General features: G+C 35.2%; 1 protein-coding gene across 2 annotated transcripts; it reads left to right on the top strand.

Moving 5' to 3' along the window:
* Positions 1 to 3,569: 3,569 nt before the first annotated feature.
* On the top strand, positions 3,570 to 27,057 carry LOC121984436. Of its 2 annotated transcripts, none has more exons than XM_042537363.1 (7): positions 3,570 to 3,889; positions 5,011 to 5,082; positions 5,183 to 5,250; positions 23,794 to 23,941; positions 24,022 to 24,105; positions 25,872 to 25,946; positions 27,021 to 27,057. In XM_042537363.1, exons 1-7 carry the CDS (start codon positions 3,632 to 3,634, stop codon positions 27,024 to 27,026), a joined length of 711 nt encoding a protein of 236 aa, XP_042393297.1. In that variant the 5' UTR covers positions 3,570 to 3,631; the 3' UTR covers positions 27,027 to 27,057. The 2 variants fall into 2 exon arrangements, with proteins under 2 accessions (XP_042393297.1, XP_042393296.1); XM_042537362.1 differs by having other exon boundaries at positions 5,011 to 5,088.
* Position 27,058: the final 1 nt, after the last annotated feature.

Raw genomic sequence — 27,058 nt, 5'->3', positions numbered from 1 at the left:
TTAAAAAATTAAATAATGACAATATAGGAATGAGAACAGAAAGAAAAAGTATGCTTTTTCTTTATAAAAGATGGTTCTTTTCAATCTCTAAAGTACACATACGCACTACTATGTATGTCGAAATCCTAATATTCATCTTTTTCATCCTCTAACTTAAGGATTGGAGTGGTCGTGTCAGGGAACCCCTGGCTGTCATTCTAACTCTCTTCTTGTTGTTTGTCTTCGTCTAGGCTCCAAACTAGGTCATCATCTTCATTGTCGTTCGGCAATTAAATTGGCAACATGGCCAATTCACCGATGATTCATCCATTGATGCTCGCAGATAGGATCACCGATCATCAAGATAAATCGAGAGGTACTCATGATGATCTATCCATACGATCGCTTTCCCAAGTCTGTTACCCATTAAAAAAAGATCTCCTACAATTTACTATAGTTAAATCTTGACCCTCAGATTTCTGAGATCCACAATTAGAAATCTAACCACTACACCCTAACCTAACCCCCGAGAGCCACGCTCTAATGTTCTGGGTCTTCGACAGTGTGACTTTCATGTGTGAGTCAAATTCCATCGTGCAAAAACTAAAAAGAACACCCTTTTATTAGAATAATCAAAAGAGCATGTATTTTTCATTTATCATCAAAATAGCATTACATATCTCACCTCAACACTTTTTAAAAAATATATATATTTATTTTTAGTATTGTTGTACAGTTACACAGTTACGAATTAAAACTACTACAACATAAACACTTTAATTTTAATAACACTAATAATATAATAACACTTATATTGTAACCACTACAATTAATATATATAATCAAGCATCTATAATATAAATAGTTTAAAAAAACTACTCTTCCATAATGGTCAATTATAATTTTTCAATTTATCTCTTCATAAATAACCATGGAACCAATTATGTTGTGCCACTGGAATAATGAAATCTACCTTTTACAGTTTATTATCTCGTTTATATTGATCAATATTATATTATAAAAATTACAGGATTATAATTGTTATACCGTTATAATAATCATTCCATGTCAATCCAAATACCCGGGGTCTAAGAGTCACGCGAGGTATAAATTTCTTTCACCCCTTAGTGATTTAGTGGTCAATTATAAATTCATCTCATAATTTATTTTTCTTCTCCTAATCAATGAGAGACGTCTACATAATCCTCTTTTTAGTGTAATTAGAGCTTTAGAAAAAAAAATAGAACAATAAATGTTTATGAGACACCATCAAATTAACTTGAGTTAATAAATGAAATAATTTCATTCACGTAACAAAGTGCAACAACTTTAAATTTAGCACTAAGATATAATATATACATGAATAGATAAGGATAAGCTCAATTCGGTGCTATGTCCATTTTCATCTTTATTTTAATCTTAATTGTGGGGCTCGAATTATGTCTTTTCTCTCTGATTTTTGCTATACAAATTAAACATAATTGAGCTTCTCATCCACCTAACGATCGATGATTTAATCAATCCATTTATGAGTTGGCCATGTTGCCATATGGCCATATCCTTTTGATTTTGATTTGTCTATTTCCCCTTTAATGCCATTATTTTCCATTTTTTATTGTCCAAGTTTTTCTCCATTGTTTAATAATTAAAATTAGTAGGAGTGTTTGGCACACGTCACAATGGCTACATTTCTATCTATTTAATAAACAATTCTTTTAATTATTGTAACCAACTTCTTCAGCTATTTTAGTTGAGTCTCCTAAATTTAATTAGCTTCGTCATTAACAGCTAATGCCAGTTTTAATATTGTACTTTGTATTGCTAAGACACAATAAATTTAGAAGGATCATGCGAACATTGACAAAGGTTTCCCAACAAGATTTGAAAATGATTTATTTGTTTCAAATATCTTATAATTCTTCTTCCAAAATAACGTTCAAAATTTTAACCTTTTTTTTAAAATATATTTTAAACTTTGTAATTTATTTATAGTTGTAAAAATATAGTAAAAATTTAAAATGCATCTTATACTTTTATTTTTCATCAAAATATTATATATATATATATATATATATATATATAATCTCTTTTCATTCTAAAAATATTTTTCTTTTTTACTAAACTGATGTAATATGTAACATTTTTAATTATTTAATTTAATATTGATCAAAACTATTTTAATATTTATCAAAAGTATTTTAATTTATCGAAACTGCTTAAACAAGCAATTTTTTTTATTAATGTTAGAGTAACTTTGACCTAAATGGTTTGAAATAATTTTAATGAAAACTATTTGAAAAAAACTTTTTTTTTTACCCTCTCCATGATGTAGTGGTAGAGTGTCTTCTTAGTTTTCCAAACATTTAAAGATGGAGTACTAATTTTGACGAATTAACAGATAAATTTTTTTTAATGGATGATTGACCTAAGATTGCTAGATTGATGGGTCACTCACTTCGAGTGCTTCTTGATTTACTTTTATGACAAATCAAAATTTCTATGAGGTCGGATCAATCATCTTAGGATTAGTCGACATAAGTGGAATATCTAATGTCAATAAAAAAAAATCATTGTTATTGGAATCATGAAAGAGGTATATATTATTTTTTTTTATTAAAAAAATATCTCACCCACCAACCCCTTGTAAAATAACACGGTTGCCTTCAAATATATCGTTCAACACTATCTTCTATCATACCTATTAAAGCCTAAATTGGTAAGATGCATTATAATAGTTATGAAATTATAACTACTATAAATATGGTAGCATTTAGGTTTCGTAGTTGCTATGATACTTTAAAAATATTTATATTATAGTAATTATAATTTTGTAACTATTATAAAGTGGATTTGATATATTCATTTAATATTCATGTTATAACGATTATAATTTTATAGTTGTTATAATATAAATTTAACTTGTTTACCTAGTATTACTTTGTAATAACTATGAAATTATAATGATTACAATTCAAATTTATTTTCAACAATATTCATATTGTAACAATCATGAAATTATAACTATTATAATTCAGACTTATCTTATTCAATAATATTTATGTTATAACATGAAAACTATTATAATATTTATAGTACTTACTATAATATGTCCAACTTATTTAAAATTTAATATGTGTGATAAAAAGGAATAATATCAAATATATAATTTAGTACAATTATATTATTTTATAGTGGACCGGTGGTGTAAGCCACATAAATAAAAAAAAGGAGATGATTCGCATTTTTGTTTTTTGCCAAACTATTTTATGTAGTAGAGTTTTGATCAAAAATTAAATAAAAAAGGTAATTTAAAAAAATAAAAAGTGTATAATAATAAAATATTAAAGGAGAAAATTGTAAATATAACCAAATTGGTAGTGAAGGGAGAGGCAAAATTGTCCTGTGCCGGATTTTCAGAAGAAATTTTACTTTGCCTTCCGAAATCAAAGGGTTTGGAAAGATTAATGGAATATTAATATTTTTTAAATTATGAGAGGTGAAGTGTAATTTTTGATAAACTTTGTGGATGAGCAATGTGAAAAGTTTTCAAATTTTTTTTTTATTATTTATTTTCAAATGTAAGCCCCTTCTTTCTAGTGTTTGCCCTCCGTACCAAAGCAGAGAGAGAAAGAGAGATAGAGAGAGTGATGCGATGGTTGGTGATTTTATGGTGCCCGTCGACTCCGTCGTCGAATCAGCGGTGTGTTTAGATACTTCCCACCGCGGTAGAGGATGGCCGGCGTCGTACGGCCCAGTTGCGGCGACGGCGGCGGCGGGTTGCTCGGTGAGCAGGATGATCAATGCCGATAAGAAGAAGAAGGGAGGCCAAGTGGTCGAGTGCAGGATTTGCCAAGAGGAAGGGGATGAGTGCGACCTGGAATCCCCTTGTGCTTGTACTGGAACCCTCAAGGTATCTGTATCCTCCTCCTCAACTCTTCCCCTCCCGATTGCTCTTCGTTTCTGTTTCAATTTTCGCTAACTTCTGTTATGAAGCATTTTGGCACTCCCATCCCCGCCCACCTAAATCGCAGTGTTGTAGGATTATAATTTATAAATTCATGTATGTAATTCTTCATTTTCAATATTTTTTTTTCAAAAAGTTGGGAAGGTGTTTTGTGTTTATGGGCTAATAACTCAGATCGTCGTATACTTTAAACTTGCAATCTATGTTTTTATACATGTGGAGGATTCAGTGAACTATGACTTGACATTACTCGTCTGAAGGTATAAATGCCATGGTTAATTATCTTTTCCGTCTCTTTGGCTTTCGTTTATGGTTTTTTTTCATGTCCTTATCATCACAGATTGACGGCTTCATAAACTAGCACGTGTAGTTTTTGAAAACTGCTTGTGTGGGCAAACTGCATAGATCTGTTTTAAAGACCCTCGAAATAGAAGCATTTTGGGTGAATAAACTACATATGATTGCTGCCAAATTTCATTAATCGGTATCTTATTCTTGGAATATGCTTCTCCTGGACAATCTCTTTTGGATACTATTTTTATCCCTTTGTGTGGTAGTGCAACAACCCTGTGATTATAGCAGAAAGCCGTTACATTAATAAGAACCAATTATTGCACAATATTTGCTTGCTATTTTGATGAAAATTACCACAAGTCAATTTAAAATCTATCAATTTATGGAAGAGAGTTAACTGATATAAGGAAGTAATTAACATTACCATGCGATAGTCATTCTGATGTTTTCTAATAGTTCAATAGTAACTAAAAATTGTTCATTTAGTTCTTCCATATCACTTTGTTAGTATAGAGAATAAGAGCTAAGGCCCCACTTCTGTTTCTCAACTTTGGTGACTAACTTTAGATGATATTCAACATTTCTGTTGAGCTTATATGGTCTTCCTCGTCTTTTCTTTGTAAAGATGGGCCACTTTTGTTTTTACTCAATTATGTGAATTTCTGGGTGATTGATTTTTTTTTGTCTGTTTGCTAGTTCTTTTTCATTTAATGGTGAATTGATATTCTGACAGTTTGATGATTATCTGACTTCTTGCTTCGAGTTTTATGCAGTTTGCCCATAGAAAATGTATCCAGAAATGGTGCAATAAGAAAGGGAACATCATTTGTGAAATCTGCAGCCAGGTTACGGTCCGAATGATTCTATGAGAATATACACAATTTTTAGCATTCTTCTCTATTTATTTTAATAAAGGGATTACTGAAAAAAATACTGCTGTAATAGGCTTTTGCTCCAGATTATGTTTCCCCCTCAAGCGAACTTCATCCTGATATAATGGCGATTGATATCAGGTACTTGCCAATATTTCTATTATGTGCAAACATAAAAAGCATCCTAAATTGTTTTGATATATATTGTCAGCTTTTGGTTGAATTTTTTGATAAGTTCTTTGAACAACTACCAAAATTTTCATATTTACACCAAATAACATTTATATGTAGCGATACTTCAAACTTCAAACATTGTACACATAAATAAGTTCATGCGGTCCTTCAATTCGTATGATTCTTATGCACAGTTGCCTACCATAAACAATTTCACAGAATGTTTTCTCGACAAGACTACTTAGTGAATGGAAGAAAGAAAATGTTAAGAATTTAAATATTTGCTAACCTAACTTTCTTTAAGGTATTGCTTTTTTTAATCTCTTGGAAAAGGCAAACCATTATGGTTGATGTTATTTTACATCAAAATTTTTACTTGATATGTTGGCAACATAAAGATAGTTGTTTTTATTGTTTTACTTTGAAGAGGCATACATTGTAGGTATATGAGTACTCATCCCAAACTTGTGTCGGCATCTTTTTTTTTTTGGAAAGAGAGGCTTAAATATGTGAATCAAAATATTGTGGGCAATTGAATGCATTGTGGAGGTATGCTCAGTTGTTCAAAGAACAATATATATGTCTAGGTCAGATAAGCCAAGATTCAATATGGAGTATCTACAAATGAAGTCATTGATGGAGGATGTGAAGAGGATGGAAGGAGAAAATATTAACAAGGTGGGCATAGAGGGACTGGAGGATCGGTGGAGGGAATGCTAGCAAGGAGAGAACACTGAATAGAAAAGAAATAGTAGGATAAAGGGGTGGGTATGGACACCAAGGAGGGATCCATCACAATAGAACCCATTAGCGGTGGGAGTTGATATAGAAGGAAGAGGAGGGGATGAATCAACAGATGCTGTGGGGTGAGTGTGTGACTTAAGAAAAGGAGAGGAGGTGGTTTCGAGACCAAAACTGGAACTAGGGTAATTTTTGTTTCAATTTACAACTGATTACACCCATAACATCCCAAGCCTAGCAATAAACTAATAGCGAGCCTTCTGGCAATAAACCCATTATTTCTAACCCAATTGACAATGACAAAGTGCATTAATGATTTAGTAGTGGAGGGACAGTAACATTTTTGAGATAGTTATACATTATAATATATCTGTATTATTTTACAAACTACTTTTTCTTAATTTGATTAAGCATTATCTTAATTTGGGTACTTATTGCTTATTCGTGCTGACCAATGACATGATTTTGGAATCTCTTTTCTTTGTCATATTATCTAGTCAGTAATCCGGAGTTACATCTGCTATGTTACCAGGTTCACTATCTATGTCATAATGAATAGTCTATGTGATAATGTGAATCCATTTGTGTGCTTGATGCAATTTTAAAATTAGGAAGCTTTTAAATTTGAAAATTTAAAATAGGAATTTGGATCATAAAAGCTTTTAAGAAGTGCTAAGCGTTTATTTTGAAGAAAATAAAATAGGTAAAATTATATTTTAGTAGGATAAGTTATTTTAGGAATAAAGTTATAAGGGTGTGTTTGGTTTGCACATTTTTCATTTTTATTTTCTAGAAAACGCACGTTTTCTAGAAAATAGAAAATGACTTTTAGACATTTTCTATTTTTCCAGAAAATGCTATCCTATTTTTTAAGAAAATGGACATAGAAAATGCAAACCAAACACCATTTTTTAGAAACGCGCGTTTTTCAGAAAATGAAAATGAAAAACGCGCAAACCAAACACACCCTAAGTTTTCCAAGTAATTAAGGAATAAATTGCTTCTAGCCTAATTTTTTTAGAGAATAGGTCAATGTTAGGGCATTTAAAAAGACTCCTATTGTATCAAAATGACTAGTTAGGGGATTAATAGACAATGCAGTTAATTCTTGTTGAATCCTTGCACAGATGCAATATCAAACAAATAGTTAGGAATATGTGTGTGTGATCTATAGTGTTAAATCACAAAAGAAATAAAATAACAAATAAATATGCGTTAAGACTGCTCCTACTCCATAGGTTATGACGAGTCCGATGTGAGATCCTTGAAGGATTCCACTAATCTATTAACATGAGACAATGAGATAAATCTCAATAAACTAATCAAGGTTTACAACCTTTAAGGTTGAAACCTTGACCCAAGTGACGAGATTGGGCAGACTCTCTCTTAGCTTGACCTTAACTAAACTTTTTTTTTTGACAAATAAATTTCACCTCTTCCTAGAGATAAGGATGAAAGTAATGTTGGTGCAGGAAACACCAGATAATCGAACCTAAGTTTTGATAATGACAAAGAGTTTAAAGTTAAGGTGTGTTGTGGTTCTAACAAGTTTAACTGAGTGTGCAGGAATGTTCTAAGTGATTTTAGGTAAGGTGAAAATCCTATTTGAGGCTAGGCAAAGAAGTCCTAGTGGAAAGTCATATTTGTAGCTAGGCAAGGAAGTCATGGTTCAAACCAGATATCATGTGAGGTGACCTTGAACGAAGTTACGAGGAGGCCTGGAATAGATCAAGATGACAAGATATTAGCGGGGAGGCCCGGAGCAGGTCAGGGTGACCGAATGCTCGCAGGAGGCCCAAAGTAGGTCAAGAGTGACCGAATGCTCACGGGGAGACCCAAACCATGAGAGTAATGATTCTCCTTCGTTTAAGGGGAGAATTGTTAGGATTCAATTAAAGTCCTATATTTTGTTTAAGCTTAAAAATTATTCTTACGCCTTTTTTTTTTTTTTTTTTTTTTTTTTTTCAATTTTGCATTTTTAAATTTTCGTCATAAGCCAGAATTGGAATAATAACCATTTCTAACAAATTTCACATATAGTCTTTTTTCAAAATTTCTTGAAGTTGGTGCAACACCACTCGACCAGTATTTCTCTCTTTCTTCCGCACTACTAAATCCAAGACTAAGTCGAACAAGTTTTCTAGTTTTTCTTTTTATGAGATTTCAAATGGCCTATCAAGAAGGCTACAGTACTGCACGCCCGCCCCTCTTCTCTAGTGAGGATTTTCGATATTGGAAAGGCCGGATAGAGTATTATCTGAAGACTCAAGTTGAAATGTGGATCATCATCCAAATGGTCTTCTTCCTACTAGTCGATCGCTTCGGAGCACTTGTGTCATGCGAAAACCGAGACACACACATGATGAAAAAGATTAAGGCTAACGCTAAGGCGACTCGAGCCTTATAATGAGGACTAACCAAAGATGATCTGAATAGAGTTGGACCATTCAGCAGCGCAAAGGATTTCTGGCAAAAGTTGATCGAACTTTACGAAGGAACCTCTTATGCTAAGGTATGTAAAAAAGATTTGTTGTTAAATAAATTATATAATATTAAAATGCAGAACGGAGAATCAGCAAGTCAACTACATGCCCGGATCCAAGATCTTCTTAACGAACTCCACTCGATCGGACAAAAAGTGAAAAATCACAATATTATAAAGTATGCTCTTAATGCATTTCCAAGGAACACTTTGTGGGTATCCATGGTAGATGCTTACAAGGTTTCCAAGGATCTTTCATCTATAAGACTAGACGAGCCATTTTCCGAATTTGAATTACATGAACAAACTAATGCATGCTCTGTCAAGAAAGGAATTGCTTTACTTGCTGGAAAATTTAAGACTCAGAAGTCGAAATCCAAATTCCAATCCAAACCTGAATTTAAAGTGGACTTAGAAGATGACAAAGAAATCACCTTTGAACTAGCTAGCCGAGCTTGAAGATTGCTAAAGAAGCAAAGAAAAAGGAAGGCCCTGAAAGCAACGTGGTCTGAGTCATCAAAAGACTCTAAAGAAGAAGAACAACTTAAGCGAGCTTCCTTGCTCTACCGGTACAAGCTCACATTGCCAAGACTGAATCCGAGTCGGAGCCCGAGATCGAATCAAAGGCCGAGTCCGAGAAATGCTACGGATCCGTATTCGTTTTTGAAGGGTCTAACAACACTGTGAGTTCCCCTCAAGTAGATAAGTTGTATAATTTAATAAATTATTTGATGTGTAAATTAGCTAAGTCTAATATCCGGGTTAAGTCACACTAAAAGGAGATTACTACCCTTAAGGAAGTGACTAACCTAAGTTTTTTGACTGACCAAGTTCAAGATGGAACCTCAACTCAAGTCCAACAACTTGAGGAAGAGAATTCCACTTTGAAAAGTTAAGTCAAGGAACTCAAGGACATATTGTAACGGTTTACTTTGGGTTCCAAGAACCTTAATTTGATTCTTGAAAAACAAAGGGTTGTATACAACCGAACCGGACTCGAATACAAGGCTAAACATTGATTCAAATCTTACTTATCATTAGTGAATCGGGCCAATAGAAATTTAGTCCAAGAATAGGTCTCTAAGTCTAACTTGACTAATCAAGTTGGACTTAATCAATTTTGTATCCCCAAAGATCAAATCCATTATCTTGATAGAACTTATCAAGACTATGATCCAGGGGGAGGTAATAGAAAGATCATCTTTATTATTAAATAGATTTGCTTAATTGTTTGATTTATTGCTTTCCTTATTTCTGCTTAGATTTAGATAAGGACTTAGGCTTGATCGACACTTGACTAATTAGGCTAAGGATTTTTCAGAAAGAAAGTTAAATGTTCAATTTCCTTAAAAGGTTTTGTCTAGAAGTGGTTATTGCTCCAATATCCAAGAAGGTCTCGTGCCTCGCCACAACTTGGAAGCCGATTATCGAAATGGATATTTAATCGACTAACTGTTAAACCTAAGTCTAACTCAAATGTAAATCAATCCTTAGATGTCAATTTTAATTAAAGTTAAAATTAATAACTATCTCACAAAACCTATAAGGTTCCTTGTTTGAAAATCTAGAAAGGGATGAGATGGATTTCGTTTAAAACTGAGAATTAGTTTAATCAATCTTAAATCTAACTTAACTCAACCTTAAACAAAATTAATCAAACTTAACTCAACTTTAATCAATCTTAAATCTAACTTAACACAACCTTAATCAAAATTAATCAAACTTAACTCAACCTTAATCAATCTTAAATCTAACTAACTTAACCTTAATCAATCTTAAATCTAACTTAACTCAATCTTAATCAAATCTTAATTAATTTTTTAAAAACCTTAATTAATTTTTCAAAGCTTAAATTAATTTTCAAAATCTTCATTAGTTTTTTCAAATCTAATTCAAACTTAAATTAATTTTCAAAAACTTTAAATTAATTTTCAAACTTAAATTAATTTTCAAAACTTAAATTAATCTTCAAAAACTTAATTTATCAAAAGAAATTTTACTTAATTCTAAATTAATTAACTTATAATTAATTCAATTAATTTAACTTGATTTAATCAAAAATGATTTAAACTTAATCCAAGTTCAACTTGAATTCAAATTAATTCAATTAATTTTACTCAATTCGAATCCTATCATTAATACATTAAACTCTAAATCAAATTAATTTCAAAATCTTAATTAATTTTTCAAAACTTAAATTAATTTCAAAACCTTAATTAATTTCAAAACTTAAATTAATTTTCAAAACCTTAATTAATTTTCAAAACTTAAATAAATTTTAAAACTTAAATTAATTTTTAAAAACCTTAATTAATTTTTAAAACTTAAATTAATTTTCAAAACCTTGAATTCAATCTAAACTATTGTATTTCAAATTTTATTTCAATTTTTTTAACTTAATTTATCAAAATAAATTTTAATTAATCCAACATTAATTAATTTAACTTGATCCAAAAATGATTTAAACTCAATCCAAGTTACTTGGATTAAACTCTAAATCAAATAAATCAAATAGATGAGAATCCTATTTGATAAATCCTAAATCAAATATGATTTCGTTAACAACTAATTCGAATCATATAAATTCGAATCTTATTTTGATAAACTTACCAAAAATGATAGACTCAATCCTATATTATATAAATTATACATTTCTCAAAACACATAAGGCTACCACGTTTGAAAATCTAAAATAGGTGAGATGCTAGAAAAATTAAATATTTTTTTTAACAAAAAGTACTTTGATTTTTACATGCTTGGACTAGGGCTATAATCATGCTATGGATTTTTATCTAATGTTTAATTTTGAATGTTCTTTAATATTGTTTTCAAAAATTTTCAAGAGAAGTATTAATTAAGGGGGAGGAATTTCAAATCTTTGAATTTTTACAAAAAAGTGTTTGAAAAAACACTCTTAAATTATTTAGGATTTTGCAAAGAACACTACTTATTTTTAATATATGTCAAAGGGGGAGAAAAGGTAAAGTAAGTTAAATATTTTTAAAAGTTAAAGTATTTTTCAAAACTATTTTCAGAAGAAAAGTTTACAAGTTAGATACTTTCAAAAGTATTGGTTTAAAAGTTAAGTAAAATTTTCAAAATTAAGTGTTTTTTTCAGGGGAGCTTTTTAAAATCTCAAAAGCTAATTACTTTTCAGGGGAGCTTAAAGCTAAAATATTGTTTTTGGAATTTTAATTTAGAAACTTTAACTTTGAAAAGTATGAACATTTTTTAAAGTTATGTTTCAATAGTTAGAAATTTCTTACCTTGAAAAAGTTTTTTTTTAATTCTTACTTTGAAACAACATTTTTTTATTCTTACTTTTATTTATTTAACTTAACTTTGAATTGTGTTGCCATAATAAAAAAGGGAGAGATTGTTAGTGCAGGAAGCATCAGATAATCAAATCTAAGTTTTGATAATGGTAAAGGGTTCAAAGTTAAGGTGTGTTGTGGCTCTAACAAGTTTGACTGAGTGTGTAGGAAAGTCCTAAGTGATTTTAGGGAAGGTGAAAGTCCTAGTTGAGGCTAGGCAAAGAAGTCCTAGTGGACACTAAGTAGGTGGAAAGTCTTAGTTATGGCTAGGCAAGGAAGTTTTGGTTCGGGGGACTGGGTGAAGTCTCGGCAGATTGAGGATATCGGGCAGAAATCCTAAGGTTGAGGATAGTAGATGAAAGCCCTAGGGGTCGCAGACACTAGGCAGAAGACTGAACGGGTCAGGGTTCGGACGTCCAACAGAAAGTCCTGAGGTCTCGGGTACTTAGCAAAAATCTAAACGATCTAGAGGATTAGTTTGGCAAAAGGTAAACCCTCCTGAGAGGAGTAGGTGAGGATGCATTTCCCGTTGAAGGAACAGTAGGTGTCGATCTGACCTAGAATTTCAGCGAAACTCAAAGTTAGGACTGTACAGTCTAGAAATTGTCAAATATTATTCTGTTTTACATATTATTGCTTGTTGGACTACCTTGTGATATAGAATTTAGTTTGCTGGAAAAGGGTTGTCCAGGTGCCTGGACCTCCGAGCGCCTGGAGTTACTTTAGGAGCCCGAGTTAGTGGCCAACAGGGAGCGCGTCAGTTGGCCAACCTTCATCACCGAGGGAACCTGGATAGTCCCGTAGATTGCAGTGGCACGCTTCGACTGGCCAGCCTACATCAGCGGTCTGGGCGCCCGAAGGTGAATAAAGTTTGCTGGATGAAGTTTCGACGAGAGCACGCCACGTCAACCCTGTGGTGGTGCCCGGGGAGGAGTTTAGGCGCCCACATGGGACTATAAAAGGAGGGTTCGACTAGTACCTTCAACACATCATCTTCTACAAGTTTCTCTCTGCACGCTGCTTGATAGATGACACTACGATGTCTGAACACTGCTCTGATGATGACTACACTCAAGATCTTTTCTTCTAAGTCATCGATATCTTTTATTTTTCAGTTACTTGTACTTAAATTCGAATTACTTTTGTAATGACTCGATTGATTAGTGATTGCTCAACAAAAACACTCTCAAATGTGGGCCTTGGAGTAGGAGTCGTCACATGCTTCAAACTAAGTAAAAACTTAGCTATGTTATCTTCTATTCTTATTTCCGCTGCATTTTCTCTCTCGGTAGTTTTATGCGAAAAATGTGAAAAAATAGGAGCGTTATTCACCTCCCCTCTAGCGCTTTCGATCCAACAAGTAACACTGAGTTTAAGGTGTTGAAGTCTTAAACTTTAGTGTAAGCTCTTGGAATTTTTTATGCATTACCGTTGATGAGCGTAAGAAAATTAGTGTGCATTTAATGAGGTACTTCACTTGGTGATAATTTGATAATAGGAAAACTAAGAGTTTTACAAATAGTTACTAATTCAAGATAGCCAAGAACTTTTCAACCAACTATATATATATATATATATATATATATATATATAACTCTTATTATCTTTTGACTTATTTATTAACATTTAGAGTCAATTATTGCTCTTAATTATCACCATCTTTATCCCATGTTAATTAATTATCATCTTTTAGTAACAACTAATAAGTCTGTCACTAATAAGTATGTCTCTATTAAATCTATCATCAACAAATCTACTAATAAGTAAATCACTCAAGCCACTGTCTTGAGAATGTAATAATGCCATTTAACATACGGGCTAAAGTCCTCACTAGTGATATACAACTATATAACTCCCTCACATAAATAAATAATGATCACGGGTGATTACTGGCTACCATAATTTCATGTGGGTTGTTAGATACTCTAGTGTAAAGATAGACCAAGAGTTTTGACCTTTTAATACTTCTTTTCTCTAAAGTTGTTTCATTTTAAATCTTTACAGTTTCCACCACAATTGTTCTCGATTTACATCTTAATGAGCAACTCTAAGTCAATTCTTTTAATATAAGTTATGCTAAGTTAACTGTGTATTAGTATATAGGCTAGAAGTATATAACATAAAAAGTATGACCATCAACATCAAAGGCAATAAATAGCATAAAAGGTAAAACACTTTAATAATAAGTAACAATTAGAATAATATTAGTGTCAACTTTTATTTTTGAAAAGATGCCCTTCTCATGTTAATCCCCATAATATTACCCCACATGTGTAAAGCATGAAAACAATATCAATTACTTAATTCTCAATAGTTTAATCCTATTTAAGACCCATTTCAATATTTTAGATATCATTTAATCCTCTTTTTCTAAACAATTACAGAAGCATATTTATAATCCAATTTATATATTTATTTATGTACAAGGAAATATGCAATAAGTCAAAGGAGAGATTTATCCACTGCAATATACAACGAAAAGGATCGTAGGATTTGAAAATCAATTTGCTCCACTTGAGTGTCTACCAATATAATATAAAAAATAACTTAGAAAACTAAAAATAAATCTCTAATAGTGATAATGACACAAAAATCTCAAAAATAATAAAATTGAAAGTCAATGGATCTAATCTTGATCTGCCACATCCTCCCCCGGCTCTTGATCCCAATTACAAAACTAGGTGTTTATGTCGGTTTGCTTCGTCTTGATGATGATATGCAGCGGAAATAGAATACAAGACGCATACAACGCTAACAAATAGATTTACTTGGTATCCACCTCAAGAAGAGGTGACTAATCCAAGGATCCACACACGACACGCTATCTCCACTATGAAAACCTCCTTCTCGGTCGCAGCCGAAGGCGGAGAAGCCTTGTACAAACTCACCCACAACACAAACACGAATACAAGAAGACGAAATACAAATACACGTAAAGACACTCTCTTCTTGCTTACTTGTGTTTGTTGTTGCCTCTTGAACTTTGAGAGAACACTCTAAGCCTTCAAGAACTGGCGGTGAAGATCGGAGAAAGTCGCTGAATATCGTTGTAAGCTCGCAGAAAACAGATCGCAAAAATCTGCGGAGAAAACGCTTGGCTAAGGCTTTAAACAGTGCTCCCAATCGATCCAATCCATCCCCAATCGGTTGTCACGTCAGCACTGCTCCATCGCAGCCGTCCATCACCAGCATCCTGCCCAACGGTCGAATCCCAATCGATCGACCGATCGATTGGGAACATCTGAATCGATCTGTGGATCGATTCAGAAGCTTTTTGTGTTCTCGCGATTGCGCGAGAGCTCCCCTGCCCAATCAATTGGCTGATCGATCAGCAGCTCCCAATCGATTGCCCGATCAATTGGGAAGGCCTCTGTGCTCGCGAATTATGGTCCCAATCGATCGACCAATCGATTGGGTCATTCCTTCCTTCGCAGCACACTCCAATCGATCCATTGATCGATTGAACCCTGGTTCAATCGATCGCCCGATCGATTGACCAGCCTGAACTTGACTCAAACTCAAGTCTAAAATCTCCAACCCAACTCCTGGTCAGCCGTGACCTGTTGGGTCTCCATACCTAGCATTTGGCCACACCCGACCAACCTCGAACTAACTTTCTAGCTTCCTCCATCAGCCTTGCGTCTCTCGGATATCTCCCCATCCTTCATCCTTTGCCTTCAAGAGCTTCCTTCGGCCTCATCCTAGTTGTCGAGTTCTCCTTGCCAAGTCACACTAGGACTTACCTTGCCAAGACCACATGCTTGGACTTACAACCTTCGCCAAGATCACACTTGGACTTTCCAATTGCCTGGCTCTTCACCAGGACTTTCCAATTGCCTGGCTCCTCACCAGGACTTTCTCCTGCCTAGCTCCTTACTAGGACTTTACCACTACCTAACTTCCAGTTAGGATTTCCAGACGCCTAACCTCCAGTTAGGACTTACCCAGTCAAATCTCCTGTCATCCCTGACCTACTTGATTTGTCTTCTTATCAACTTGGTCAACCCTTTGACCATCTCCATAACCGGACGATTGCTCCAGCAATCTCCTTATATTGTCAAACTCCTTATATTGTCAAACATCAAAACTCAAATCCCGACTCAAGCTTGACTCAACTCAAGCTTAGTCAGACTGGTCAAACTTGACCAAAGGAAATTGCCCCAACAATCTCCCCCTTTTTGATGTTTGACAATAGCTCTAAGTTAGGCTAAATCCCATAGCCTTAACCTATTCTTTATACCAAGGCTAAATCCCATAGCCTTAACTTCTTCTTTATCACAAGGCTAAATCTCATAGCCTTACCTCTTCTTTACACCAAGGCTAAATCTCATAGCCTTAACCTCTTCTTTATCACACGGCTAAATCCCATAGCCTTACATCTTCTTTACACCAAGACTAAATCTCATAGCCTTAACCTCTTCTTTACTTCAAGGCTAAATCCCATAGCCTTACCTCCATGATAAAGCATGAATGAAAGTTTCCTTCATTCTCTCCCTTTCCTAAAGGGCAAACTCCCCCTGCTTGAGATGAAGGTCTAACTTAACCTCCAATTCTCCCCCTTTGTCACACATCAAAATCAGAAAACAAACTCTGCTCCATAAGAGTTAACTCTTCGTTGTTTACAACCTCATATGTTGTTAACAACCCCACATTGAAGATCTCATAGTCTTTGTTATCGCCAAAGCTCCCCCTTGAGCTCTATTTCACTTCACAACGCTCATCCTAGAGCATGCATCAACTTCCCAATGAAACTCCCATTCATTGTATTCAATGCTCCCCCTTGAGCAGTAATCTTCTTCTCAATGCTCATCCAAGAGCATTTTTCACTTTACCAATGAAGGTTCGATCCCCTTCATTAACCCAATGCTCTCCCTTGAGCAATAATCTACTCCACAATGCTCATCCGAGAGCATTTATCATCCTAGCAATGAAGATAACCAATCTTCCATTGCTCCCCAATACTCGACCCTGAGTATTAATTCATCACGAAGGTTTATCCCCCTTCCAAGGTCTTTTGAAAAGATTTTTATGTTTTTAACAAGTAACTCCCCCTAAAAACATGTTCAAACTTCTATCATTGCACAAACAATGACTTGGGGTTCCTAAATAATTAGGGAAACCAAAACTCGAAGTTTTGAGGTTCAAAATTCAATAATGAAAGTAAACCTTAACCTAAACTTCACCTAAGTCGACATTAACCAAACCATGCTTGTTTTCATCATGAAAACTCCCCCTAAGTGTATACAAATATATTCCAAAGGGTTAAGAATGATTAATGACCCTTGAAAACCAAAACTTGAAGTTTTAAGGTTCCAAAATTCAGAATTGAAACTAAACCTTATCTTAAACTTCACTTTGGTTTCTCTTAACCAATCCATACTTATTTTCATCATGAAAAACTCCCCCTAAATGTATACAAATGTATTCCAAGGGGTTTGGAGTGGTTAACGGGACTCAAAGTGATTTGAAATGCTGAAATCAGGCTTTTCAGGCCAAAATCAGACTTCCCAATCGATTGAAGTTGGGACTCAATCGATTGAAATCACTTCAATCGATCCATTGATCGATTTCGCAAGTTACTGCTCGCAGAAATTCTCTCTGAATCGATTGACTGATCGATCCAAACTGGGTCAATCGATCGGCTGATCGATTCACTACCCTTCTGTTCGTGGGAATTGGCTTCCCAATCGATCAGCTGATCGATTGAACCCAATCCAATCGATCGGCTGATCGATTGAGTTTCTGATTTCTCTGAAATCTAGTTTCAGCGAAATTCAGAAACTCCCTAAAAATTCTACAAAAATCTAAAAATCATGAAAACTCATGTAGTCATTATTTAGGGTATACTTTATCAAGGAAAAATAGTTTTCTATGAAAATACTTCCTATTTTCAAAAATTGACACAACTTTGAAAACCCTTGAAAACTTCAATGTTTTCTCCTAGTTTGTATTTAACTTTTCAATGATGATTACTATCAAAAGATAGTCTTCACCAAGGTTTTCAAAAAATATTTTAAAATCATTTTCAAAACCAATATCCAACCATGTTCTTTGGGCTCAATGCACATGACTTGTACATTAACTTTCCCAATGATTGGAAATCACATGACTATATGCTTTGATGAACCTAAAACTCAACAAGATGCACTAAATCAACATCTTGAGTTTTGTTCACCATCCTAACATCTCACTTGTATTTAACGTGTATTAAAACACATTCAAGTCACCTTATAGTTCTTGTGAGATGTATATTTGGTTTTGCCCTAAACTAAGGGATCATGCATACCTATCTAGGCATTATAAGACTTATGATCATTCACCTAGAATGTCATTTGGTATAATTCCACTAATTGGGATATTTACCATTCATGATAAGTGCCTTTTGTCCTTAATTACAAGAAAATTGATATAATGCATGATGTTCAATGGCATACATCAAAATAAGCAATTTTCAAAAGAAAAAACATGCTATAGCTACATGATGTATGTGACATGACATGGTATTTTTGTGTTTTTCATAATAAAATGAATGCAACACACGATGTCATGACATATAATATGCAATCAATCATGACATTTTAGCATAAATAAAATATACCTAAATAATCTATTTAAGTATCCTAAAATTAAGCCTAGATTGCTTATCTCTTGAAGGAATGCCAAAACCTAACTTGACATTTCTTTTACCCCTTTTCTATTTGTGCCAATTAAAATTAAGAATTCAATCCTCAAATATTTGTTTGACATATATCACTCTCTTTAAGGATCAACCATTTAGATTGAGACTTAATTTTGCTTTTAATCCCTTAAGAACATACTAATATCTCAATTAGACATTTCTTATCCTTTCTCCAAGTGTGCCAACTTACCTTTGATGTGATTCCTCAAGGTTTGACACAACTTACTCTTTCAAAGAGTAATTAATTTGATTAAGGTTTAATTTTTCCCTTAACCCCTCAATAGAATACCAAATTTCCAACTTGGTATTTCTTTTTTGCATTTGTGCCAATTTAAATTTAAGTCCAATTACTCAAATTTTGGCACGTTTTGCTCTTCTCAAAGAGTAACACTTAATCCTTCTCATTTTCAAAGGTTAGTAAAACCTTAAAAATGCTCTCCAAGTGCCAACTTCATCAAGGTTGGGTTGACTACCCTTTCGTTAGAGTTGACACTCTTTAAACCCATCTAGGGTGTAGAGAATATGCTCCTAGGAACCCAATACCTATTGGTGCTCCTTGGATGCTCTAGGTACTCACTAGGGATAACTTCCCTAGATACCTTCCTAAGGACCTTTCTTGGCTTCTTAGAAGCCTTGGTCACTTCCACTAGGTTACTTCTAGGGCTAACTTCCCTTGTAACTTTCTTGTGACTTTATTTGGCATTTTTGGAGCCTTAGTCACCTTTACTAGGTCAACTCTAGGAATGACCTCCCTTGTGACCTTCTTTGTGACTTTGTTGTACTTCTTGGAAGTCTTAGTCACATTGGTCTTGTCAAAAGTACTTTTAGGGATTCCTTCCCTAGTATCTTTGACTTGACCTCTAAACCTAGGTTGGTCCCATAGCTATATGGAACTCTGTGGAAGGAAGTCACATCCTCTTGGCTTTAGGTTTGTATCCCAAACCTCTATAGCCATTGGATGACTCTTGTCTAGTTCTCCTTAGAGTTTGCTCATTTTGACCCTTAAGTATATTTTCCATTCTTGCTAGAGTCCTCTCTAAGTTATCAAGTCTTGACCTCAAGACTTGGTTTTCCGTCATTAAATCCATAGATTTGGATTTTTCTTGACTCCTATAAGCATTTCTATTCTTAGGCATATATCTAGAGTCCTTGGTGTTATTGCCTAAGTTGTTATTTACCTTCCTAACCTTAGGTGTGGTAAATCTAGCATGAGGAATATATTTGTCCTTACTTCTATCATACCTCCTAATCTCATGGCAATTAGCATTTATATGATGCACCTTATTTCTAACATGCTCTTTACCATTTCTAAAAGGAATTGCGTCATGAAATGTTACTTTGGGTTTGCTCGTAAAAGCTCCCCCTAGACTTGTGCTTCTTCCTCTAACTTTGATTGGTTTCTTCCCTTTAGGGCATTGACTCCGGTAATGCTCATTTTGATTGCATGAGAAGTACACAATGTGCTCCTTGCTCTTGCGTTCCGCGGGACCAATCTCCTTGGGCTTCTCCTTGCCCTTGGGTACTACTTGGCTCTTATTCTTGGCCAACTTGGGACACTTGCTCTTGTAGTGCCCATGCTCCCTACACTCAAAGCAAATGATATGATTTTTGTTATTTACAATTAAAGTTTTTATACCTTTGCTTGTAGGGATGATGCTTGATTCTCCATTTGATGTAGCTTGCATTATGGAGGTTGCATCATCTTTTTCTTCTTCTCCTCTTGAGAGTGTGGGTGCTTCCACTTCTTCAACTCTTGAGGATGTGGATGCTTCCACCTCTTCCTCTCTTGAAGATGTAGAGGATCTCTCATCTTCTTCCTTCTCCTCCTCTTCCTTCTTCTCCTCGAATGTTGACCTTGTGTCAACATTGGATTGGTCCTTCTCTTCTTGGACCAATGAGCCCTTCTCCTTGGGCTCCTCCACTCCTTGGAGTTGTGTAGGGTTCTCATGATAGGCAATGATCTTTTTCCAAAGATTACATGCACTAGTGTATTCACCTACACTCAAAAGGATATTAGAAGGTAATAAATTAAGCAATATGTTCGTTACCTCCTTATCCGCCTCCGCTAGCTCCTTTTGTTCCTCGGTCCAATGTCGAGGTCGAAGGCGCTTCCCCTTTTTGTCCTTTGGAGCTTCAAATGGGTCCTCCAAGACCATCCATTGGTTCCAATCCATTTGGAACCAAGTCTTCAATCGGTTCCTCCAAAAATTGAAGTCCTCTTTGTCGTATGGAGGTGGAATCCGGATGTCCCATCCGAGAGGTCCTTCACTCTCCATCTTCTTCTTCCTCTAGCTTCTTGCTCTCTTGGCAGTTAGTCCGTAGAAGAGCGACCTCGCTCTGATACCAATTGTTTGGACCTTTGTGCCCGCAAGAGGGGGGGTGAATAGCGGCTCGTCGCGCTTGCCTCGGTTTGCTTCGTCTTGATGATGATATGCAGCGAAAATAGAATACAAGACTCACACAACGCTAACAAGTAGATTTACTTGGTATCCACCTTAAGAAGAGGTGACAAATCCAAGGATCCACACACGACACGCTATCTCTACTATGAAAACCTCCTTCTCGATCGCAGCCGAAGGCGGAGAAGCCTTGTACAAACTCACCCACAACACAAACACGAATACAAGAAGAAGAAATACAAATACACGTAAAGACACTCTCTTCTTGCTTACTTGTGCTTGTTGTTGCCTCTTGAAACTTGAGAGAACACTCCCAAGAGCCTTCAAGAACTGGCGGTGAAGATCGGAGAAAGTCGCTGAAGATCGCTATAAGCTTGCAGAAAACAGATCGCAAAAATCTGCGGAGAAAACGCTCCGCCAAGGCTTTAAACAGTGCTCCTAATCGATCTAATCCATCTTCAATCGATTGTCACGTCAGCACCACTCCATCGCAGTCGTCCATCACCAGCATCTTGCCCAACGGTCGAATCCCAATCGATCGGTGGATCGATTCAGAAGCTTTCTGTGTTCTCGCGATCGCGTGAGAACTCCCCTGCCCAATCGATCGGCTGATCGATCGACAGCTCCCAATCGATTGCCCGATCGATTGGGAAGGCCTCTGTGCTCGCGAATTATGGTCCCAATCGATCGACCAATCGATTGGGTCATTCCTTCCTTCGCAGCACACTCCAATCGATCCACTGATCGATTGGATCCTGGTTCAATCAATCGCCCGATCGATTGACCAGCTTGAACTTGACTCAAACTCAAGTCCAAAATCTCCAACCCAACTCCTGGTCAACCGTGACCTGTTGGGTCTCCATGCCTAGCATTTGGCCACACCCGACCAACCTCGAACTAGCCTTCTAGCCTCCTCCATCAGCCTTGCGTCCCTCGGATATCTCCCCATCCTTCATCCTTTGCCTTCAAGAGCTTTCTTCGGCCTCATCCCTAGTTGTCGAGTTCTCCTTGCCAAGTCACACTAGGACTTACCTTGCCAAAACCACATGCTTGGACTTACAACCTTTGCCAAGATCACACTTGGACTTTCCAATTGCCTGGCTACTCACTAGGACTTTCTCCTTTGCTAAGATCACACTTGGACTTTCCAATTGCCTGGCTCCTCACCAGGACTTTCTCCTGCCTAGCTCCTTACTAGGACTTTACCACTACCTAACTTCCAGTTAGGACTTCCAGACGCCTAACCTCCAGTTAGGACTTACCCAGTCAAGTCTCCTGTCATCCCTGACCTACTTGACCTACTTGACTTGTCTTCTTATCAACCTGGTCAACCCTTTGACCATCTCCATAACCGGACGATTGCTCCAACAATCTCCTTATATTGTCAAACTCCTTATATTGTCAAATATCAAAACTCAAATCCCGACTCAAGCTTGACTCAACTCAAGCTTAGTCAAACTGGTCAAACTTGACCAAAGGAAATTGCCCCAACACTAGGCACCTACTACTATCAAACTACAACTTATTTTCCCATCCTAAATTAAATATGTCAACCTAAAACAAAAATATTTACCTCATGGTGGATGGAACAAAGTAAGTGTTTCGTTGATACAAAATACTCGAGTCAACCAAACCTAGTCAAGATTAGTTTAAAATAGCCAATGTTTTTTCAATGTGAATCTAGTTGGTTGGCGGTTAGTGTGCCTGCAATGGCTTCATCAAAGACATTAAAAAGGTAGGAAAATGAGGAAGCACCAATAACGGTGGTATTTGCTCTTGCTCAGCTCAAACAAATGATGGTTTTGAGCACGGGAAAGGGCAGAGGTAGAAAAGATGACCAACGGTCCTCTTTCTTAGCTTGACAAAGGCAACGGTTAGGTGGCAAGCAACGGTGATTGCACAAGCAAAATGAGAGAGAGAGAGAGAGAGAAGTTATCAAGAGAGGATGGCTGACAGAAGAAGCCAATGTCAATGGTGAGGAAGAGGGCGATGACGTCACATGAGAAAGAGTAGGAAGAGAGGAGAAGGGGTGACTTTTGGGTGACAATGCGTTGGTAGAAATACATAAGGAGAGAGGGGAGTGAAATATATAATCCCTAACTCAAAAACTTTGTATAATTCATCCTAACCCGACTACATTGGATATCCCACATAAAAGTTGGTTCGACCATAGACTATCCAAAACAAATCTAAATTGACCATTATTCAAACCCACATTGTCCTAATTACCATGTCTTGCAACATTTTCCATCCAAACCTAATTCGACTTCAACTCGACACCAAAAATCAATCTATCTGATTCAACTTACTTCGTCGTCTTAAAATAATAAAAAAAATCAACATGGAAAATTAAATGTGATAAAAACCCAATTTCTATCACTCATCCAAGCTCCTCATCCACTCAATCCAAGTGAGTCCACCAAGCTCTTCCTTGATCCGTGCCACATGATGCTCCACATTGTTGGAGTCAGACTAATGTAGATCAGTGCTATCTCATGGATTACTTGTCTTCAATGTCTGAATCACTCAATTCTGACTACTGCCTTCGAGCTCCAAGTCCATCTAGCATGACTAAACTTTACATGTAACTTAGCAATATCAAATACATATGTAACCTAAGTCATCAAACCATCAAAACAATGTGATCACACTCAATCACTATGGAGAGATCATTTCCCTAACCACTCTAAACCTTTCTTGTTATTTTATCTTAATAAAATTTTGAATTCTTTATGTGAGAATGCGCATGATTGTTTATCGCTCCTGCTGTATCAGTATTTTTTCGACTCCTTCAACTGTTGGTTACCTATAATGGGAACTTCTTGACTTAATGATATATTGTTTCTTTACAAATTCTCAAATCATGAATCCTTTTCTAACTTACTATCTTCTCAGACAAAGTTGGAGTTCACAATTTGATCTTCGAGAATCACATTCACTTGCCATCTCGGTTGCAGAGCAAGAGTTTCTAAATGCAGATTATGAAGGTTATGCTGCTGCTAGTGCTCGTGGGGTTGCCTTTTGCCATACAATTGCTCTAATTGTATGCTCGATTGCTTTGTTACAACTAGTTTCTCTTGCATTTGAGCAAGAAATTTTTAATTTCTTTCTGGCCTTTTACAGTTAATGTTGCTACTCTTTATCCAACAAGTTCTTAACGCAATGAAGGAACTTGGAATGATGCAAGACATATCATCATTATTTGATGTAAGGCGATTTTCTGCTTCCTGTTAAATTGATAACTTAAAGGTTTAGGAATGCTATGTTTTATTGTACAACTTCCTAAACTCCAATATACTTCTTGTAATCTGTTTATAAAGTAAAGAATATCATTCTCGGTAGTGTTTTTTACCCTAAAATACCAACTATGTGTAGCAATTTTTAATTAATATCCATGTAATCACACTTTTTCAACATCATCACACAAACATTGCAAAACTATGTTGGAAAAATCATACCAGGAAGTTGTTATGATATAGAGATTGACATTGACTGCCTGACAAGCTGAACAAAGGACTATGTTTATGTAGCTGAAAGTGGTTAAGATAATTAAATTTCTTGTTGTAAACTTATATAGTCTTTTACCATTGTAACCAAAGCCCAAATTTTCATTTGATGGCATTTGCCTCTACTCCTGTACATATTTAGAGAGAAGATTCTTTTGAACAAATTTGTTAACTTGAAGTGTTTTTGTATAAAAAGGCATGCTCTCTTTTAAACTTTAGTCTGCTTGTTAAGTTCACACTCCTGTTTTTGATCAAAATGTAACCTATTATAATTTTGTGCTAATCCTTTTTGCTAAATATATTTAGGCAAGTGTCTGATAGGCTTTTTAGGATTTTTTTTTTAATTAATGCTTTGTTAATTGCATTGAAGTTCATTTATCAGAACTCAGAAGCATGAGTAGCCTGATCATTAAGCTTAACTGAGCTGTTGATTGGATATGCTTTCTTGTCCCTTGGCCATCATTTTGCAGCTGATAGATTGGTTTTGATAAATTACTTACAGTAAGAGTTGAGACAAACAGTTTAGTTATAACAAGACGTGAACCATCTATTAGATGCTCTTTTGACCTTAACCAATTTTGTCAAATGGATCCACTTAATCTGAAGAAAGAAAATAATGATGTGGAAGTATATCGTGCCAAAATTCACCTGTTTATGGGCCACTGCTCTCATTGAAAGATGAGTTTTAGATCCTTGTGAATTTCCTGTGGATTATCCAAAGGGTAAACACTTCGATGCTGGTCTTGCTATTTGCATTCTATAGTGCAAAACAGATTGATGGATCGGTCTGGACTTCTCTGAAGAAAATCTGACCCACCACAACAATGACCAAACCTTTAACCTATTAAGTGGAGTTGGCTATATGAATTCTCCTATGTCATTAGGCTCGATTCTTTACTATATTATCATTTATATTTAAATGAATTTTATCCATTCTTATGGTTGCTCCCTTTTCTTCAATTAACGTGCATATTTGTTAGGGTCTTACATCATTTAACTAAGGTATTTATTAGTCACTTAAGTACATATCTATACCATTAGTTGCCCTAATTTGACCCATAAATAATTTCATTTTAATTAAAGTAGATTCAAACAGTGATAACAATCTTGCTAGGAACTGGCCTTGAGCTTGAAATCCAATATGACCATAAGTTGATTCTTCATGTTAGTTATACATCAAAAGTAGAATGGAACAAGGGACATGGTCCTTTGTGTCAAAGTCAAACATGCTTTTTGTAATTTCGATTACCATGTTAACTTCAGTACGTTGATCCTTCTCTTGTATAACTTCTGAAATAAGCATCCAATATATACAATCCCTAGGAGATAATATTTAGCCTATATAAAATTACTGAAGTTCTAACGATTCTGCTGTAGGAATAGATTTTAGTTTCCTTCTTTATATGTAAGTATATTATGGAGAATTTCCATGCAAAATTCACAAACTGTTGGCTCTTTTACTTGCAGCTACTTCTGCAGATCGCTGGCCTTTTCCTTCCATGTTATGTGATAGCCCGTTCCTGCTATTTTCGGAGACGGCAGGTATGTTTTGAATGTTAAAAATGTAACTTAATGCATTTTGTACTAGTCTTCTATGAACACCATACAAGTCTCATGCAATGAAATGAGTGTGCTGACACTGCCATAACAATGTGGTTGGTTATTTGGTTTCTATCAAATAGAATGTATCCCTCATGTACAATTATTGGGTAGCACATGTCTTCCTAAGGTGTAGTATTGGCCTCTGTTACTCAGACTCGGTATGAGTATCCGAAGGTTTAAGTGTGGTTACTTCTTAAACATCTATATGTGATCAATAGAGATTTTCTGTGCATCTAGAATGAAGGTGTTCGACGAGTATTTGTATTAGCATTAGAGCTATATCAAGTGTCCACTTAGAGTGATGATGTACGAGTATTTGTATTTGATACAGAGAAAATGGGGTAATGAAGGGTCCAAATATGATTAGGGGTGTTCAGTAACCCGAAACCAGACATTTCAAATCAACCAGGTTCAAAGTTCACATTTTCTGGGTTCCTTTTTCTCTTTAAAATGTATACATTTTTCCTTTCTTACTCGATCCAACCCAACCAAATGCAACATAAAATTTTGGTTCTGGTATTAAAATCAGAGCCAAATTCATTATTGACATTAGCGTAGCCGAAATTGATTCTATGCGACTCTAGACATTAAGAGATAAATTTTGAACCCCATTTGGCTTTTGGTATTATGATTTTCCAGTTGAGTCGCAAAGAGCATTGGTGCAAAAATGTACATTTTTCCGAGGATACCGTTGTTGTGGAGCAAATAAGGAAGGAAATGAACAAATAGGCTATGATATTAGCAAGATGCCATGATCAACTGTTACGGCTGCAATCTTATCTAGTTTCTTAGCTAACATACTAACTCATGAACAATCCATGTTTCAGAACAGATTCCACCCAGACCTTGATTGTGGCATCTTATCTTTGCCTTTGTTTGATTTAGGCTTACCGAACATGTATGAAATTGGAATATCTTTGCACATTATCAGTAACTCTTTATATATATATATATATATAAAATTTACTGATCCTTGACATTAGTATACTGGTAATGAGACACATTCATTCGCAGGTCTAAGGTCGTACTGTCAATGCAAGTTCAACTCATGG

This window comes from Zingiber officinale, chromosome 5B (assembly GCF_018446385.1).
Source record: "Zingiber officinale cultivar Zhangliang chromosome 5B, Zo_v1.1, whole genome shotgun sequence".
NCBI lineage: Eukaryota > Viridiplantae > Streptophyta > Magnoliopsida > Zingiberales > Zingiberaceae > Zingiber > Zingiber officinale.
Note: the sequence above shows the minus strand (reverse complement) of the source record. Positions and strands in the feature narration are given on the sequence as shown.